General features: G+C 38.6%; 1 protein-coding gene across 2 annotated transcripts in view; it reads right to left on the bottom strand.

The window, feature by feature from the left end:
• Nucleotides 1-20,719, bottom strand: part of sntg2.S (syntrophin, gamma 2 S homeolog) — a 276,383-nt gene that overhangs the window by 85,688 nt on the left and 169,976 nt on the right. The window contains exons 9-10 of one of the 2 annotated variants that reach the window (XM_041565024.1): nt 9,837-9,958; nt 3,976-4,105 (exon numbers count right to left, since the gene is read on the bottom strand). In XM_041565024.1, the coding sequence (XP_041420958.1) occupies nt 3,976-4,105; nt 9,837-9,958 (252 nt within the window). Of the gene's footprint in view, nt 1-3,975; nt 4,106-9,830; nt 9,959-20,719 lie in introns of both variants that reach the window. The other variant, XM_041565023.1, reaches the window with a different exon arrangement.

Here is a 20,719-nt window from a genome sequence, read left to right as displayed (position 1 = left end):
CCATTGTCCTCCAACAGCAAAAATGTCTCCAAAAAGACATTCACGTGGGAATGAGATTCTGTTTGTCCCGAATCCTGATTCTTACTAAGAGCACTGTGGTGGCATACTACACCATGTACCAAAGCCCTAGACGCACCAGCAGTCTTATTAAAGGGGACCTGTCACCCAGACATAAACATATGTTTAATAAAAGTTCTTTAAAAATAAAACATAAAACCAAAATTTAGTTAGAGCATGGTATGGGCATTAAGTGCCCCATTCTGGTACATAAACACGATTGTGTCATGATGAAAAGCTTGCCATAAGAACATTGTCCACAAAATGGTGCCTACCTGCTTGCTGTAAATTCAAAGACTAACATAAATAATGACATAGTGCTGATCTCAAGTCTTCACTGAGGAATGGCAGAGCATAGTAGCGATCTCTTATGGAATTTGGGGTTTAAATACTGCCTTGGGGTGAGGCTGGCATGGTCCTATTTATATGATAAAATATTTATAACTGCTATGGTCATTTAATACCATTTCTGGCTCCTGGTGTTTCGTTAAGGTATGTAACAATGGGGTTTAGTGGGATGGCTGAAAGCAAAGAGTTAATTGAGGAGTCCCATTGTCAAGTTTAGTTGTTTACTCCCACAATACTTCATGTTACAGTTAGAGCTGCAGTATTTCTGGTCAGGTGATCTCTGAGGCAGCACACAGACCATCACAAAATGGGGGGTCTCAAGGTAAAAAGACATAAAAGGGCAATATTTACGGATATAGAGTTGGGGAGCAACACAAGCATGAAAAAAGGTTGGGGGCCCCTGCTTTATTCAGAATACAAAACATTGACAATTTTTTTCTGAAAACTACCAACTTGAGCAAGAAAAAACTTTTTGTGCAAGAAAAAACTCAATAAAATTGTTAAAAAATCATAATCATACATATTTTTTGGATTTTTTACAGAAAACTACAACTTTTTCATCATTGGGACATCTGCCATTGACTTCTACATGAACTAGGCAGGTCTGAGTTGGAATACTTTTAACACCATCGGACTTTAATAAATCCTGAAAAATTTTAGTTTTTTTTCGACAAAAAATTTTGGTTTTCCCCTGTAAAAGTCTGGGGGGCGCATGATTCATGAGAAGTCACATCTCTTGCTCTAGTTGGGTATCTCTCAACAATCTACCTTGTAGATACAAAAGAAGAGGTCCTCCTAACATGTATAGGAAAATATATCTGCTACGAGCTTCATTTTGTGACATGATAGATACAGCTGCCGGAAGTCAGAGCCTAAAGAAATGCTTGCTCGTTAGGTTAGTAGTGTCTGAAAAATAAATTTTGTAAGCTTTTTATATGACGATGGACATTTATAGATTTTCTAATTTGTTTCATATCTTCTGTATATCTCTTTTATAGGATGCAATTTGAACATTTATAGCAGAATACATTTTGTACTAGAAAATAATTTTACCTTTTGCTTTTTATTTCGCACAGGAGTAGGGACGTTGTAAACATTTCAGAACTGCTGTAAAAATCTTCTGCTAAATTTTATTTGAAAAATCTACAATGCTAATTTCTTTTACATTAAAGGACAATTCAGTTATCAGAACTCATAGAACTGGGAACTTGAGTTGCAACATCAGTGGCATCAAGAAGGTTGGGGTCACTGTAAAAAGTGGGGTGGTATATATATATATATATATATATATATATATATATATATATATATATATATATATAGTGCATGACTATATATATATATATATGTTTGTGTGTGTGTGTGTGATCACCTAACTTTGTAATACAATAAACATGTAGCTGAAAAAAGGAAATTCACTCACAAAATAAATTAAAAAACAATGCTTTTTTTTGCCTCCAACCCCACTCCCCATGGCTGAGACTTATCTCCTTTTGACCTTAATTTACAGTCCTCCAACCCCTATTATAATGGGTACCCCAGTATTTCAGAAGTTCAGAAAGAAAAAACAGTTCACCTTGAGTATGTTTAGAATGTCTTATTCTTAGCAACTCTTCATTTGGTCTTCATTTAGTTATATATTTTTTGAATTATTTTCCTTTCTACTCTACCTCTTTCTGGCTTGTAATTAAAAATGCTATGGGGTTGTTAAGGGTCACGGACAACGGCAGCTTAAAACCTATTGCTTTGTGAGAGTAGGTTTTTGTTGTTACTAAGTATCAATATTATCAAATAAGAATTTTTTGAATGTTGTGCAGATTTTGGCACTATCTATTTAACACTATTTATTGTCAATTTGATAAGTTTTTTTAGAGAAATGGTAATAACTGAAAACATCCTACAATAATGTATAAAAGTAAATACAAATATTTAGGGCTGTGCACTTAACCGCATTAATGACATTCACATTAGCGGGAAAATCACCAGCGGTGCGTGAGATAAGGATAAACTAAATTAAATATATAAAAAAGAATCTCAAAAACCGCACTCAGTTAATTAAGTCTTAATTCATTAAATTTTATCATTATGAACTCAGAGTTCATAATAATAAAATGTAATGCATTAAGACTTAATTCACTGAGTCCGAAAATTGGACTATTACCGAAAAATTTGGGTTTTTCGGGGAATAGCTTGAAAAAATCGAATGGTTCGGGGGAAAACGTACGATACAGGCTTTCACTTGATTTTATCGGATTTGTCCCCGATCCAAATAAATTGTGCTTTTTTTAATAATAAATAAGGTCACATAGTGGATTCTACTTTAGTCTGACTTTTTTATTTTAAAAAATAGGAAAAATAGGATTTTGATAAATAACCCCCTGTCTGTATGTTTCGTTTACGTTGGTAGACAATCTTCTCTTATACAAACGATTGGAATTCACAAGGATCGACTCAAACGTAGCTTAACTGCTCCACCTTAAGTGTTTTATTGTTTTAACACAACATGTTTCGAGTCTAGTATGACTCTTTGTCAAGTGTGTTACTACTAGACTCTAAACATGTTGTGTTAAAACAATAAAACACTTGGGGGCCGATTCATCAAGGGTCGAATATCGAGGGTTAATTAACCCTCGTTATTCGACTAGGAACTAAAATCCTTCGACTTCGAATATCGAAGTCGAAGGATTTAGCGCAAATGCTGCGATCGAACGATCGAAGGATTATTCCTTCAATCGAACGATTAAATCCTTCGAATCGAACGATTCGAAGAATTTAAATCCAACGATCAAAGGAATATCCTTCGATCAAAAAAACTTAGGCAAGCCTATGGGGACCTTCCCCATAGGCTAACATTGACTTCGGTAGCTTTTAGCTGCCGAAGTAGGGGGTCGAAGTTTTTTTTAAAGAGGCAGTACTTCGACTATCGAATGGTCGAACGATTTTTAGTTCGAATCCTTCGATTCGTAGTCGTAGTCGAAGGTCGAAGTAGCCCATTCGATGGTCGAAGTAGCCCAAAAAACACTTCGAAATTCGAAGTTTTTTTACTTCGAATCCTTCACTCGAGCTTGATGAATCGGCCCCTTAAGGTGGAGCAGTTAAGCTGCGTTTGAGTCGATCCTTGTGAATTCCAATCGTTTGAATACCTTAGTAGCACACACGGCGGAGGTGCATCACTTGGAACTCGACCTTAATTGAACCTGCATACGGTTAGAGGTAACAGCAATCTGTTTATATTACAATCTTCTCTTACTCTGTTTCTGGGTGAAAATCCTGAAAGAGTGCAAACTATGACTTTCAGAGAAAGATAATGAGGCTCACTTACTAACAATGGACAAAATTTCCTTAGTTAAGGATCCCATAGCAACCAAAATGCAATTTGTTCTGTATTTAGTAAATTAGGCCCAATGTGCTTTTGCCTTTTCTGTGGTTACCTTATCATGCCTAATTAGTTCTATAACTTTACTTCAAATATGATGATCCTAATGTTATTTGTAATTTATCATCTTTGACATGGATATTTTCAGCTTTTGACAAAGAAAGGGAAAAAAAAGAGACTAAACAGAAACGTACATTTTGTAGTGTCAGATCATTGATGTTTGTTGATATTGCTTTTAACCAGTCAGCACTGTCATGGGCTGTATTAAACTGAAGTATCCCAGAAGATATTCCATCAAGTGCCAGCAGTTCAAATGAGTTACGTCTGCAGGAGGAGTGAGCAGTTGTTAGCGAGCTGTGTCAGCAATTCTACTCAGCAGAATGAATCATTTCTACCAAACCTACCTTTTTAAATATCATTCAAAATACAAATTGAGTTTTAGAATTTATTATTTTATAGATTAACAAGATTGTATTCGTTTATGAAATAAAAATATTTAAAGGGAAAATAAACCTCCCCTTATTGATGTGCTTTTCAGCTAGGCTCATGTTAGAAAATATGCATACAGTGGGGGGTCATTTATAAAGTTTGCGCAGTATTATTTGCAAATGGTTGTATTGCCCATGCTTTTTCCTGAATGCTAATATATTGCACTGCTCTGCCCGTCCATTTTTTTTTGCAGATTCGCATTGTGAATACATTTTCGCAAATGGCTCTCAAATGAGACAGGTGTGTGTGAGGTTGTTGTGCATGAAAATAGTGTTGACAGTAACTTAAATTTGCAATTTGCAAAACTGTTTTGCAAATATTTTCTCCGCCACCAAAGTTGTGGTGTAATTCAAACGCAGAGCGGCTCATTTATAAACTTAGTCCAGGTTGGTTCGCACAGTGAATATATTTGCCCTGCGCTTGGTTACATTTAAAAAACCTGTAAACTGCAATGCAAATATCAATTTCCGGCAATTTTAGCTCAGGCACAGTTTTTCGAGAAACGGGAAATTGCTCCAACTGTGTATGCCTGCGGCAGATTACCGAAGACACAGAAGATGGCTGTTCACAGTAGCCATCTTCTGTGTCTTCGGTAATCTGCCGCAGGCATACACAGTTGGAGCAATTTCCCGTTTCTCGAAAAACTGAATCTGCACCAAGGGGTAAATAAAAAGTTAGGGAGGGGGGTCTATGTGGGGTAGGGTTTTTTAATAGGGGGTTTGTTTCTCCTTTAAAGGGATACTGTCATGGGAAAAAAAATTTTTCCAAAATGAATCAGTTAATAGTGCTGTTCCAGCACAATTCTGCGCTGAAATCCATTTCTCAAAAGAGCAAACAGATTTTTTTATATTTAATTTTAAAATCTGACATGGGGCTAGACATTTTGTCAATTTCCCAGCTGCCCCAAGTCATGTGACTTGTGCCTGCACTTCAGGAGAGAAATGCTTTGTGGCAGGCTGCTGTTTTTCCTTCTCAATGTAACTGAATGTGTCTCAGTGGGACATGGGTTTTTACTATTGAGTGTTGTTCTTAGATCTACCAGGCAGCTGTTATCTTGTGTTAGGGAGCTGCTATCTGGTTACCTTCCCATTGTTCTGTTGTTTGGCTGCTGGGGGGAAAAAGGGAGGGGGGTGATATCACTCCAACTTGCAGTACAGCAGTAAAGAGAGATTGAAGTTTATCAGAGCACAAGTCACATGACTTGGGGCAGCTGGGAAATTGACAATATGTCTAGCCCCATGTCAGATTTCAAAATTGAATATAAAAAAATCTGTTTGCTCTTTTGAGAAATGGATTTCAGTGCAGAATTCTGCTGGAGCAGCACTATTAACTGATTCATTTTGAAAAAAAATTTTTTTCCCATGACAGTATCCCTTTAAGGTAAAAGACAAAATTTGACATGAGCTATGAACTCACAAAGAGTCAGAACACCAAACAAAGAGATCACAATTTTTATAAACTTGTAGAAAGAGAGTTACTTGTAGGAGAGCATAGACATTTCACTCCGCACCACAGGAAAAAACAAAGAACTGCTCTTACGGCCAAGCAAGTGGCTCTGCCCTCAAGGCCAGGGTACTAGTGACCAAGGCTGACTTGAGAACAGAATCCATCCAAGTCAGGGGGGCTCGCAGGGGAATCTGCATACACAGAATTTTATTCTTTTGCAGAGTCAAGATGGTACTGTTTTAAACAGTGCAATCATGTGTGTGTTTGTGTAAAAAAAACATATATATGAATGTATTTCTTGCAAGTTCTGTATTCACTTATTTAACATGAGCTAAGCTGAACGAACTACAGCGTACTTAATATTTTGTTTCGTTTTTTTAATATTTTACCTTTTTTTAAAGAAATGCTTTTGCCCTTTATTTAAGAGTACAAACAGTGCAGCTCAAATATCTCAAACACTAAATGCCAACACCAATAAAAAAAAACCTGAATGGTCAGGAATAAATACACTGTAAACATGTTCTGCAGGAAAAGAAAAGATGTCAGATAAAAACTTGTCAGATAATAACCCTGAACAGTTTTATAAATATTCCTGTATTTTATTGTATCTATTTTTATTTGTACTTGTCTGTCTGAATATGATCTTCTCACTGACTGTTCTTATTGCTGAAAAGGCAATTCACAGCATGTCTGGAAGATGCCTTTAGTAGGATCATAGAATCTTTAATATGTAAGTCACCCATATATTTTCAAATGGTGGTGGGGTGGGGGACCAGTTTTCAGACAACACATTGTCTGCAGCTAAAGTTGATTTATGATGTTAAAAGAGTGCTGAGCATTGTAGTTCACAAATGTAGGACAGAAACAATTTTGCTGCTGTAAAAATATTTGACATTGATGGGGCTTTGTCACATGGGATAGTTTTCAAAGTCTAACAACACTTAACAGGTAAAATGTGATTTTTTTTTTTTTATAGATTGTGGGTTTCTGACATAAGACAAATACTGCCTATTTTATTACCTGGTCAACTAGGATTGGATTACATACTGGTGAGTATAACTGTTAGCCTTTTCATAACATGAAACAACTACTGATATCATTAGACTCTCTCAACAAACCACTTCTAGCTCTGAAGAAGGTCCTCAGCACAAGTAAACCCCTTGTCTAATTCATTAAGGATGGCTACACTCGGACTGGAATGCCAGGAGCCCACCAGAAAACCTTAGACCGTGGGCCCACTTTCCAAACTATTATTCCTCCTCAGTCTGTTCATATCTGTGACAACATTTCCATCACCATCAGATTGAGCACAGGAGCTCATCAAGGATGTGTTCTCAGCCCGTTGTTGTACACATTGCTGACACATGACTGCACCGCTAGTTACAGCTCAAACCACATGTTCAAGTTTGCTGATGACACGACTGTGGTGGGGCTCATCAGCCACAACGACGAGTCGGCGTACAGAGATGAGTTTCAGCAGCTCGCGGTCTGGTGCAGTGAGAACAACCTGTCACTGAATGTGGATAAAACGAAAGAGATGATTGTCGACTTCACGAGAACTCGCCCTGCTCACACACCACTCAACGTCAACGGCTCCACAGTAGAGACAGTAAAGAACACCAAATTCCTGGGAGTCCACATCTCAGATGACCTCACCTGGACCACCAACACCGCCACCATCACCAAAAAGGCTCAGCAGCGACTTCACTGCCTGAGACTACTGAAACGGGCCAGCCTTCCACCTTCCACCCTCAAAGTGTTCTAAAGGGGCACCATAGAGAGCATCCTGATGAGCTGCATCTCTGTCTGGTACAGTAGTGCCAGAGCTGCTGACCAGAAAAGTCTACAGTGGACTGTCAGAGCAGCTGGCAACATCATTAGAGCAGCACTCCCATCACTGCAGGACATCGGCAAGAAAGGCCTCCTGCATTGCACCCACCCCTCACACGGACTGTTCACACTGCTCCCATCCGGCAGACGATTTTGCAGCATTAAAGCCCGATCAACCAGGCAGTGAGTTGAGGAGTCTGATAGCTTTTTTCAGACTCCTCAACTCACTGCCTGCCCTCCCACTACATTCCAGACACACCTGGACTGTAAACTGAACTTTTGTTTTACACTTCTATACTACCTCAGAGACACTGATATCTGTACTAGCTAGAGTCACATTGTCTCGTCTCACTGTGTATTTGTATAGTGCTGAGATGACAAAGTTTACTTTGACTTTGACTTGACTCCTCTCCACACTCAACCTCTCCTAGTCTTTTATCTCTACATACTATACTCTATATTTCCATTATTAAGCCCCTTAAAGAAATACAGAAATGACCATGAAATAGGCCAAATGGTTAGAAGCAGGAGGGCCAACTGACACCTGGGCAGACTGGGAGTTTTCCTGGAATCCCAGTGGGCCAGTCCAACACTGACCACACTGCAGTGTGGTTTTCCCCTGCACTATATGGCCAAATATACACAGACTCTTGCCTGTCCAGTATCACATTCCAGAACCATAACAAGGCTATTAATATTAAGTTGGTTCTTTCTTTACAACCTTTACCTTCTACTGAAGGTTTTCCAATATATGTTGGATTCTTGTTGGTGGCATTTGATTCATATATAAGGGGTTGAGCAGTGATATTAGGTCTCAGGCCTGACATTCCAATTGATTCTACAGGCATTCAGGTGAATTGAACTCCATACAGGCAAGTCAATTTCTTCAACTCTGAAATTTGGAAACCAGTTCTGTAAGGACCTTACATTGCTCATGGGGCTACAGAAACAGGAGAAGGCCTGACAGGGGCAGCATCAAACTGACAGGACCCTCCCATCAACACAAACTCCCCCTCCTTTCCTTAAAAATAACAAACCAAGTTCACGTTATATCTTGGGTGAAAAGGCTGCAGCTTATTTATTAAATCACATAATAACAACCAGCAACAGCTATAGTAGGGCACTGCATTTATATAATACTTAAAGGAACAGTAACAAATGAAAAAATGAAAGTGTTGTAAGGTAATACAAATATAATGCAGTGTTGCCCTGCACTGGTAAACCTGCTGTGTTTGCTTCAAAAACACTACTATTGTTTATATAAATAAGCTGTTGTGTAGCATTGGGGGCAGTCATTCAATTTTCAAATGGTGGTGGGGTAGGGGGGACCAGTTTTTTTTTTTTTTTATTCCTTCACTTTGGCTCCAGGCCTAACCCCTGTTATGCCCTACACTTGATAAAACTATCCCTGCCGCCCCCAGGAGGGGATCCCCTCCCGCTGCAACACTATATTAATAGCTGCCCCTATACCGATACCTCCTTGTTCTATGAAGGGGGGTGGTTGCTGTTTAAGGTAAAATAACATTTCATTTATGTAGTTGAACTTGTATCAGTTCTGACGGGTGCTGATTAAATAATTAATTCCACCAATTAGAAGGCATCTCCAATTATGTTTAGCTGTACAGCATATACAGACCAAGTAAAAAATGTAACATGGGTAAACTTGCAAAACCCAATGTAGTCCAGCCATGTAACTATTAACTACTCCAAAAAAGGTGTTAGGTAATTGGGCATTCTTAGTTTAATTTACAAAATTAACATGTGTAGACAATTTTACTTGCTCCCCTATTTCAAAGTCATTGGGGTATATTTATCAAAGAGTAAAGTTAATAGTGAAGTTCTGCCACTAGAGTGAAATTCCGCCACTCTCCATTCATTTCTATGGTATTTTTATAGGCGTATTTATCAAAGGGTGAACGTTCACTTTCACCCATTGATAAATACGCCTTTCAAAATCCCATAGAAATGAATTGAGAGCTGTGGAATTTCACTCTAGTGGCAGAACTTCACTCTTTGATAAATTTACCCCATTCTCTTTTACTTGCAAAAATAACATAAAAGATTTCAAAATACTTTATAGAATATTGCTACTGTACTCTTTTTCTCCTATGCATCCACATAGAAATGTAATGCCCAAACCATGCCTATTAAACAATACTTCTCCATCACATTGTGTTGCCAAGTGGTTTGAGATACCCTGAGCTGTTTTTTTTCTTCATAAACGGTTTTTATAAATATCTTTTAAAAAAAAAAAAAAAAGTCATCAAGATACAAGATCCCAAACCTTAACTTTACTGTTGAAACTCTGAACCTTGATATCCGGGCCATCAATAGTGGAATTGAAAGTGCATCTATCCATCGCTTCTCATATTTGACTTGTTTAACTGTCGGAGAGGAAGGAGATGAAGGAGCCTAAATGAAAAAACAAAGATAAATGGTTTTAAATTAGAAGAACAATGTAGGTCTCTATAGAAAGATATTGCATATAACAGCTCATATGTCAAACCCTGCTTCATGTAAATAAACCATTTTCATAATAATATACTTTTTTAGTAGTATGTGCCATTCAGTAATCAGAAAAATGCCATTTTAAAATATAAGGGCCGCCCCTAGGATCCTAGGATTCACAGTGCCCACAAACAAGCAAAGCAAACCATATATGTTAGATCACATGAGCCAATTAATGGACAAAGTCATGTCTTTTACTTCCACACTTCTTCCTGTTACAGTTAGAGCTGCAGTATTTCTGGTCAGGTGATCTCAGGGAGCACAGAGGATATTTTAAACGGGTGGCTCAAGGTAAAAGATCTAGAAGGACAATATTTACTGATGACTATATTCCTGTATGGTGAGACTCTTTATTATGTCACTTAATATAATATAAACTCTGTTGCTTAAGTATTAATTTTGGGGGTAAAGTTTCCTTTTAAGGATGCAACAGCTTCAAACCTAGTATCCAAGGCTAGCCTAGTGATACTTAATCAACAATTAATATAGATAATGAATTAGTTAATTAATAAATAAGTAATATAAATATTGATACAGTATATATAGTTTCAGTGGGTGTGTGTATGATTGCTGGGTTTCATTTGGAGAGGTCAAACAATGGATTTTAGTCTTTTTTTCAACCCAATTTAACTATATAATTATGTAGTAGGTTGGCACTTAAAATATTGGGTGTGGGTTCATTAAATTCCATTTCTGAGCAAGTGAATGTACAACACAGTTTTTAAGATGTCCTGTCAATAACCAGGAACATATGCCTTTTAGGACATGGACATGTTCCATTCCACCTGAATTTGGAGCTTACATGCGCTTGTGTCGGTACATGCCCATAAGGAAGATTTGGCTGCATTCCTTCCTGTGCTCTCCTGCGACTGAGCCCTTTAAAGCAGAATGCAGATGAGCACAGGTTTAAGCATTTGTATGTACAAGGCCTAGTTTTAAAAAAACACAGGAAGACCAGAATCACTTAAGAACAGATACAGGTGCTGGGGAGTTCTGACACCACCCTAGACCTGGCAGTAGCTCTGGAGTTCCCACCACGGATTGGATCAGAAGGCACACTAGTTTTGCTCCCAGTAAATCAGATATGCTCTAGAAGTAACTTAACCCCCCTCTCCTATTCTGAAAAAGCTACATGCAACTTGCACATAAGTCAAATGTAATTGTAATTGTATCTACTATGATGCACTGAACTGGACTTTTTGCTGTGAATGCAACTTGGAGTGTGGTGGCAATTGCGCTGAAACATTGCATTACAGGTAAAAAAAAATGGTCATTTGCATCCAAAATTGCAGTCGCACACTGCACTTGCATTTGTAAATTACCCCTACTGTAAGGCCAGAGTATCTTGCCAATCAAACAAGACAAATGCATAAGTTTATTATATTAAGAAGATTTTAATGATAGCGTTATACATTTTTTTTGTTAAAGAAAGCATAAAACGTTAATGATGCAAAAAAGAAATACCATCCCTATGTATATATACAGCCAAGATGATCCTGAGCCTCATATTTATACAGTCATCATCTAAAATATGTACATATATTTTTGTTTTTCAAGTAGATTCTAACTTTTCGGGCCCTACAAATCTAAGGCATACACGCAATGTAAGACAGGCGACAGAAATTCAACTGTGTTTCTATATACTTGTTGGTATTTTTGGGGAGAGATGATGCTAAAATAAATTTGTCACTGATACTTAACTTTGTAGCTTGGGCATGACAGTGTAAAGTGTGCTTCCTCTACAGAGAAACACTATACAAATTCATGATGAGAAGTTGCGTGATTTCTTTTGAGAGATTCAGGAACAGGCTGCAGGGTGATTAGATGGCTGCGCCTGGCCAATTAAAATCATGAAATGTTAAGTCAAAGAAATAATGATATTTAAATAAATACATACAAACTTAAAGTGAGAGATTTAGTTCATCCTGTTTAAAGCGCTAATCAATCTCAAATGTCCCATTCCTTACCTCTGTGTAAGTCTTTAGATCAATTCAGCAAGAAAAATTCCAGTTGAATCCCTTTCTCAGTAGAAAAAAAATCAAATAAAAGGCAAAACTTCATCCCTGTAGTTTGTATTGAAGTGAACTGCATTTTATCCTGCTTAATACTGTAATTAAATATGTTTGAAAATTTAGATATTCACTGTGATCTAGACCTAATATGGGCTAACACTGTTCTTCTGTACATTGTACCTCTGAACTATTTTTATGGGGGATGGGGTGCCTGCAAAACTTTCCATTTTCTTTCGGGGCCAACTTAGATGCATGACAGCGTTAAGATATATATATATATATATATATATATATATATATATATATATATATATATATATATATATATATATATATATATATATTCTTTAAGTACCTGCACTCTTTCTTCCAAGGTTCAAAGTGGGTACGTCGGCCACAAGAGTGATGTTTTGAAACTTTATTCGGAGTGCTGGTCTATTGTGAAATATATATATATATATATATATATATATATATATATATATATATATATATATATATATATATATATATATATATATATATATATATATATATATATATATATATATATAAAGATATATATATATATACATATATATATATATATATATATATATATACTGTATATATATATATATATATATATACATACACAAGTCAATGGCAGAGTTCTGTTGAACAAGATTGAATATAACATGTTCAAATTTTTTTCTTCAAAAAAAATCGCAGAAATTTTAATTGAATTTGATAAATCTGCCCATTATAGACATTTCTGGGCAGATTTATCAAAGGTCAACTTTTGAATTTATGTTAATTCAAATGGTTAGACTCGTTTCCATGGTCGAGGTGTGGTAAATCTCACATTCAAATTTACATTCGAATTTTCATTCAAACAGGGCTGGAACTAGGGGTAGGCAGAGTAGGCGCCCGCCTAGGGTGCAGTCATAGGGGGGCGCAATTTTGAAAAGAATTATTTTTTTTTTTTTTACATTTTTTACATTTTATTTCTTTAATTTTTACATCCTTTTTCCCCAATGCAGCTGCCTCAGGCCCCCAGCAGAGTTCCGCTCTGCTTTCCACCCTCCCCAACTCCCCGAGACCCAGCCAGTTTCTTACATGCCCTGCTGGCTGGATCCGTCGGATCCTTCTTCAGAGGCAGCAGCGCACGTAATGCGCAATTGCGCATCCAATCATGCGCCTGCAGGCTGGAGCGCCGGGGGCGTCAGGAGGGAGCTGTGCACGACAGTGCGCCTGTGTGGTCACGGTGACCAGGTCAGGTGACCTGGCCTGGCGCATCGTGCGGGTGGTGCGGCATTCTTTGCTCTCTCCTGAGGCCTGAGCTGAGCTCCTCTGACTCCTCCTGAGACTGAGTCCTGACTTAAACTATGGGTGGCTGCCTGGTGACTATTCTGCTGACTGCTGCTGCTGGTTTTGGAGTTGGAGCTGTTTGGCACACAACAGGTACAGACTTGGGGGGGGGCTGGAGGGCAATGCATTTTTTGGCACAACAGGTACATATTTTGGGTGCTGCTGGATGGCACAGGTACAGATTGGGGGCAATATTTTGGGTGCTGCTGGCTGGCAGGTACAGTAAAGTAGAGTGTACTTTATTTTTGTTTGTTAACATTAAATATTTATAAAAAAGAAAATTTTAATTAATTAATGTGTTGTAAGGTTTCTTTATTAAAAAAAACTGTAAGTGATTAGGTGGGAAATGGTCCTACAGAACGGGGGGGGGGGGGCGCTGATTGAAGTCCTTGCCTAGGGTGCCAAACTACCTTGGCCCGGCTCTGCATTCAAATGTGTAAATTTTGATTTTGATATGAGTGAAATATTTCTCAGGGGTTTGCTGTGAAAAAACACCCATGGACGCTAATGTAAACCAAAAAAAATTGTTGCATGTTTTGAAAAAATTTGCAAATTTCCAGATGCAGGAATTGATGGAGAGGCCTCCTCATCAACATACTGGTAAACGCTTTCAAATTATACAATGTCTTACATATATATTGACAAATTTATACATCAATGGATTTATAGCATTACTTGCCCTTGCAGACTTTATTATACGAGTAAAACGATCACTAGGGTTTGACTTGAAATGTCTACCTCATTGATTTTTTTGTGTGTTGTTATACTTCAACTATAATTTTGGCTGGATTCTTTTCTGGCAATTGGCTTGATGTTTCTACATACACTTGTTGGATGCTTTAGCTCCCCGAATAGGTTTTTTGCTGCAGTGTCCACATTTTGCGTGCCCTGGCATGTTTAGTGGTGACCATCTTACAGCACTGTCACTTCTGGGTGCCAACCTGTGACAGCCTATTTTTGTGGATATTGTGTTGCCTAGCAATGGCAGCTGTCTCCAGGTACACAAGGAAACTTGGTATGTAGTTGCACCTCCTCCCCACTAATACTGTATGTACAGGCAATAGTTTTGCCGTACAAGATAGTACTGGTCTTCTATACAATAGATTAGAGTCCTGCGTTTTGGGACCCGAACCCGACCCGTACCCACAACCTGCAATCCGCAATCCAGACCCGCATTCTTACCCACTTGGACCCGCTACCCGACCCTACCCGCAAGTACCTTATCCGCAACCCGGACCCGCAACACCGTGACCATCAAGAACCAGGAAGTGCTGTCATTGTAAACTGGAAGTGACGTCATCGGAAGTAGACATGATCAGGAAAAAAAGGAGTAAAACAGGAAGTGCTGTCATTGTAAACCGGACGTGACGTCATCGGAAGTAGAGGTGACCAGAAGAAAGGAGTGAAGATCGATACTGAGAAGACCCACGGCCAGACCTGCAAACCCGCAGAACCGACGACCCGCGGGTATACCCGCACCTGGAACTTCTAAACGCAACCTACAGGGTACCGCAGGTTTTTGTGGGTACCCGCCCCGCTGCAGGACTCTACAATAGATATTGGTCAATACAATACCTCCCTATTGCTGCTTCTCTGATCTTTCTCTAGTTAACTAATTATACTATACTTTCCTCTTTCCTAATGATGTCTTGATTGATTGCTTAGCAACCATTTGGCACCAATTTTATGCAAGGGTTAATATTCTGAAGTCAGAATAATCATTACAGCTCTATTTGTTATCTCCTGATGAAGGTCCCCGTACATGACTGAAACATTGAGTATTCTGCATGTGTTTTCTATCTAAATAAACTTATTTTGGTATTTTTTTCAAATCCTGAGAATGCAGCAGCAGAGTGATTATGATGATGGACTGTTTGGGTCTTTTTTTCAACCCAAATTAATGTATGTAACACATTCTTGCACAGGTATGGCCCGGGAGGGGACGCCTACTTGACCTCCCCTGCACAGGGGCAGGATGCAAAGATAAAAAATGGAGGAATGTACCTCTTTTTTGCACTTGGAGCCGTTTCCTGCAGGCAGTACATGGCCTGTGAGTCTGACTAGATTGTCTTTGTTGTTTATTCAGCCCTCAATAATTAAAAGAGAACTAAAGCTTAACTACAGAAGAAGGCTAGGTGTGTTGTACATCATGTTTCGGGCTTCTGTACCAGCCCAAGGCAACCACAGACCTTTAGCAGGGAAGATCTGTACATTCAAAAATGCCCCAGTAGCTCCCCATCTGATTTACTGCATGCTCTCTCTGTGCTGCTGTCAGTTTGTCTTGCAGCAGCAAATGTTACCAGTATAGACGTGACACCATATGTCAAAAAAGACAACTAGAACTAGAGTCTGAAGTGTTGGCATGATGGCACTTTCATATTACACAAAGCAACTCTAAGAAGTTAAAGTATATTGGTTTGGAGAAAAATTATTCTTCAAAAGATATTCATCACATGTATTGTGATCTAAATCTGGCTCTAGTTATCTTTATTTATAGAAAAACAAATGAATTGTGCAGTGCTTTCTGTGTATTTATTTTATACACACGAGAGAAAGGATGACATGTATGTACTGTACACTTGGGATGGAAAGGGCAGGAAATTTCTAAAAATATGCTAGTCTGTCAGTACAGTAAAAAAAAAACATAAGAAAAGATGCTTTGAATACATAGAATTGATATGGCGAGAAGCTTTTGCTCCTCTTGACTAGTCTAGTTCGGTGGTATATTACAATTCAGCATGTGATGGTTTATTTTTCCTGCTCTATGCTATGAAGAACATTATATTGCTCCATTAAAGGAAGCCTTGCACAGCATCAGTTATCTTAAATGTGCCAGAATTACTGCATATATAAAAATAGTTATTGCAAGAACCAAGTGGGCTCCCAGAGATAGAGATTCTATTTATTCAAAGGCTTTACTATATTGAGCTACAAGGAGAAGAAAGTTATATTAATAGGATGTATTATCTCAGTTCCAATTATAAGAAATAGCATTGTAATAGGGAAATGTCTACCCCTCGGTGAGACCTTCAGAAAGAAAGCATATAACCTAGGTCTAAAGTTAAAGAGATATTGTCAAATTGTGGCTTTCCGACATGTTATGCAACTAAACTCCTCCATCTCTTCCCATCTTCTTTTAGCCAATAATAGGATCGTGGGATCTGTGCAACAGTTAAACATCAATGCTATAAAAACTAAAAGACGCACACTGTAATAATATTTTATTTCTTTTTTTACCAAAGGTAGTATCTTGCCAAGGGACCCCTTATGAATTCTAGCCAATTCAAGTCATTATTTTCTAGCATGCTGTACTGTATATTTGCATGGGTGTTTTGGGCCCAATGTCTCCTGAGGTGGTCTTCCTCTTGCCACCTCACTATTCCCTGTGCTTACTTTTCTCACTACCTTACAGGAGTGAGGAAGGGCTGCACTGGTAGAGATGAATGTTCAGTAAAAAAACATCATTTTGACAGTGACTCTTAAATTTAGTAGGAGACCAGATAACCACTGCTACCTGCTGAAGAGGTTGGATGTCTGCTGAAGAGCCTGGGTCTTTGGCCCCAGTAAAAGAAAACAAGGCCCCAAGGAAGTTAGGCCCTGTGAATAAGTTGTTAGGCTGTGGTAGGCGAGCTCCTGTCATAGTACTCTAGTAGTGTGAGTGAGATACTGTAGGCTGAGCTAATAAGCAGTTCTGAGCTCCAACATAGGAGTGGTAAACTGAAGGTAGCTCTCCCAAGTGATACTGCCTGTTTGTGTAGGGATCATAGCAGAAAGGGAATCAGGTTAGAGGATGTCCCTGTAAGTTCCACTGTAGGTGATCCAAGTCCAATAACTGGTGTCACAGAGGTGAAGTGGGATTCCTGCCAAGTCAACCCAAAGGCACTGTCAGTTTGTAATATTCTCTATTACTGAATGTAACTTAACCAATTTAACACAGAGAATCCAGTATTGTGAATACCTATCACTGTTAATACATTATTGTCTTGGTTAAGAACTTCTGGTGTCCTGAAATTCTGTTTTCAGCAGCTGAGAGGTACAGTTCTGCAACGCCTCTCCCTTCCTCCACATATTAATGGAAATGCCCAGCTGAGACTGAGGGTCTGAAGTAACCAGTGGTCTACACCAAATTAATGCTAGTCCTTGGTGAAAAATAAGTTTTTTTATACAATGTAACATTGCCCATTAATAAATAAGCGCCAAGAATATTCAAATTGTTCAAGAAAAAGCGATTTTGATAAATATGCCCTAAAATTTGAACTCTTTGAACTCATTTATTTGGCCCTTTCTGAGTCCAGATGGAAATGTACCTAACCTCTTTCCCCTCTATAATGGTATGGAAGTGAATAATTCCCATACTTTCCAAGGAGTTCTGTGTCTTTAAACTATAGTCACAAACCGCTGGTTCAGTGGAGAATACCTCCCTTTCACAATGTAATTCCTAGTAACAGGGGTTGATGTATCTGGAGCTTGGCCCAAAATGCAGGGAGCAGGGGGCCCTGTGAATGTCGCAAAAGTTATAGCACATTCCAAGGAGACTGTGAGATTGACAGGCTGGTCTAGGAAAAGCAGCTTCTGTTCTGCCAAGAAGAAATAATGTTGTGTTGGAACTTCCCAGGTGATACCTGCCCAAGTATATTAGTATCCCTAATGCAAGCAGTCTTCTTTGCTAGATACAAAGGGGCAGATTTACTAAAGGGCGAAGTGACTAACGTTAGCGAAAATGCGCCAGCGTGACGTCATTTTGTTACTTCGCCAATTTACTAACGGGCGCAGGCATAACTTCGCTAGCGAAGGAGATAGACTCTAGCGGTAATTCGCTCCCTTACGCCTGGCGAAGTTGCGCTCTGACGAATGGACGTAACTACGCAAATTCACTAAGATGCGGATTTTACTGAACGTTACCTCTTGCGCCAGATTGCCTTCGTCACCTCAGACCAGACGAAGTGCAATAAAGTCGATAGGACTTCCTCAAATAATAGTTGAAAATTTTTCTAAGTCCCAAAAAACACTGGTGACTTTTTTCAGGGTGATAGACTGCCAAAGATCGTAAATTGTTAGGGGTAACCCGTTCCACCCTACATTTTCTAACATATGGCACATAAACTATACACTGGGATCATGTGTAGGGCAATATAACAACTCTACTTTATTATATTAATGTTTCCTGGACTTGTGTAGTGTAATGTATTGGTTGCAACATATACGTCCATTCAACTTTAACTTCCCCCGTATGCAAATTAGCCAACGCTAGTGCAACTTCGCTTGCCGCAGTAACGCTAGCACAACTTCGCCATCGTTCGGCACCCTGGACACAATTTCGGATTTTAGTGAAACTTTTCAGCGTACAGGATATGATGTCACTGACATAAAATTGAGGAGGTTGTAGCTTCATCTTATCAGTTTGCCAAGTCTAAGCTGGTGAAGGAACCTCTTGCAAAAGAGGTAACAATTCTGTAAAATTCACACTTTAGTGAATTTGCAGCCTAACAATCATTCGCCTGAGCAAAAATTTGCCTTGCAATAGGCTGCGAAACTGAGCTAGCGACTGTCTCTTTCTCTAGCAAATTGTCCTCTGCGCCTGTTAGTAAATTGCCGATGTCTCTGCGGAAGGGATTTCTGGTAAATTTTTCGGTCGTGCCGGCCACTTCACCCAATCTGCCTTTAAATGTTGAACTGTAAACAGAGATTTACAAAAGATATTAGCACCTACTGTGTTACACGTTTCTACCTCTTTGGTATAGAGCAGTCTCCTGGGTGAGTCTAGTAGCTCTCTTTTCAGCTAAAAACAGTCAAACTGAATTTGATATATTAATATAGATGAGCATTAATTATGTGTAGATGATCTTTCAAATATACTGTATTTGAACCAATAAATGCAGTAACAAACAAAACATGTATTTTGAAATAAAGGTTGTTTAATAGGACGACTGTGAAAATGCTCTTTATTTTGGAAATATATAAACTGTTTTATCGTTAAATATCCTGGTAAACTGTGAAGAGCTGCAGGATATCTTTGTTTTCTGCAAATGTTTAGATCTGAGCGAATTCGGATAGATTTTAGTTACGTTTTTCCCCACAGTGAGACATCTATAAATAAGATATGGTATCAGAGAATAATGTCTAAGCTTCTACAGTTTTAATTCCCCCCAAAATACAAAAAAGAATTCATGTTCATCAGTGTCTGCAAAAAATGTATTATTCCCCAAGAGCCTTGTGTCATTAATTCAGACAAACTATTGAGAGTCTTTAGAGCTGATATCACAACAAGCCTTTTAATAAATAAACTGAAGCCACTGTGTGAGCCTTTAAGATTCTGGCAGGCAACCAACAAATCCAAAACTTTGTGTATTGAAATGATACAGGCTCATAATAATGAAATGATATAGGCTCATATAAGCTGAACTGATCACTTGGTACAAAGTAAACAATCATATGGCCCACTTGCTGTAGATGACTTGCAACTCTCCATTTTCAAAGTGTAATTTCAACTAACTAGGGCCAATTTAATAAATGACAAAATGAGCATTTGCCCAGGGGCCTGACGGGGCAAGGGGTCCCAACACCAGCTATTTCAGCTATCATTAAATCTAAATGAGTCATCCCTCTGAGATGGACCAATCAGTTTAAACATTGCTTTTAAAGGGGGGAAGGGGGGTTTGGAAATTACATGAGGGAAAGGGCACATTGCCTTAATTCACTTGGGGCCCAAAGGCCAGTTTAATTTAATACATTCTTAGTCCTAGAAATGCAGCTTATAATATTTCTCCTATAGTTTATGTTGAAGAAAGAAATTGTCTTTACACTAGTCCCAGTTGGCTCAAGATGAAATTGAAGAAACCTCCAGGCTTTTACTAATGGTAGGGCTGCCATTTGGATTACCAGGTGCCAGGTATAGCTCTGCAGTGCCCTCGCTCTCCTAAACATTTTGACCCAAACGTTTTGGTTTTTCTTATGGGTGTTTGGGTTGGTCACAACTGCTTGTTTGAGTTTTAGCCTTGTGAAACCCAAACAATAATCTGGCCAATAACCACCTCTGAAGTCAAAACCCTGACCCCCCACGAAGCACAGACATTCCACCAAATATCATAACCCACCCTCATATGTCACTGCTCCACCCTCGATACCAACATGCTGCCCCCTTATTCGGTTTTTGCGGAAGACAGAGGTGGCAACCCTACCAAAGACTACTCTGTATGGTATACTTTTTATATAAAATGTAATTCTTGAATTGAGCAACAATTCAGTAGTACGTGAGCCGGAAATTACCAAAAGGATATCTCCACAACCACAAGGGTACACCAAA

Source organism: Xenopus laevis, chromosome 5S, assembly GCF_017654675.1.
Source record: "Xenopus laevis strain J_2021 chromosome 5S, Xenopus_laevis_v10.1, whole genome shotgun sequence".
NCBI lineage: Eukaryota > Metazoa > Chordata > Amphibia > Anura > Pipidae > Xenopus > Xenopus laevis.
The sequence above is the reverse complement of the archived record's forward strand: the minus strand, read 5'-3'. Positions and strand labels throughout refer to the sequence as shown.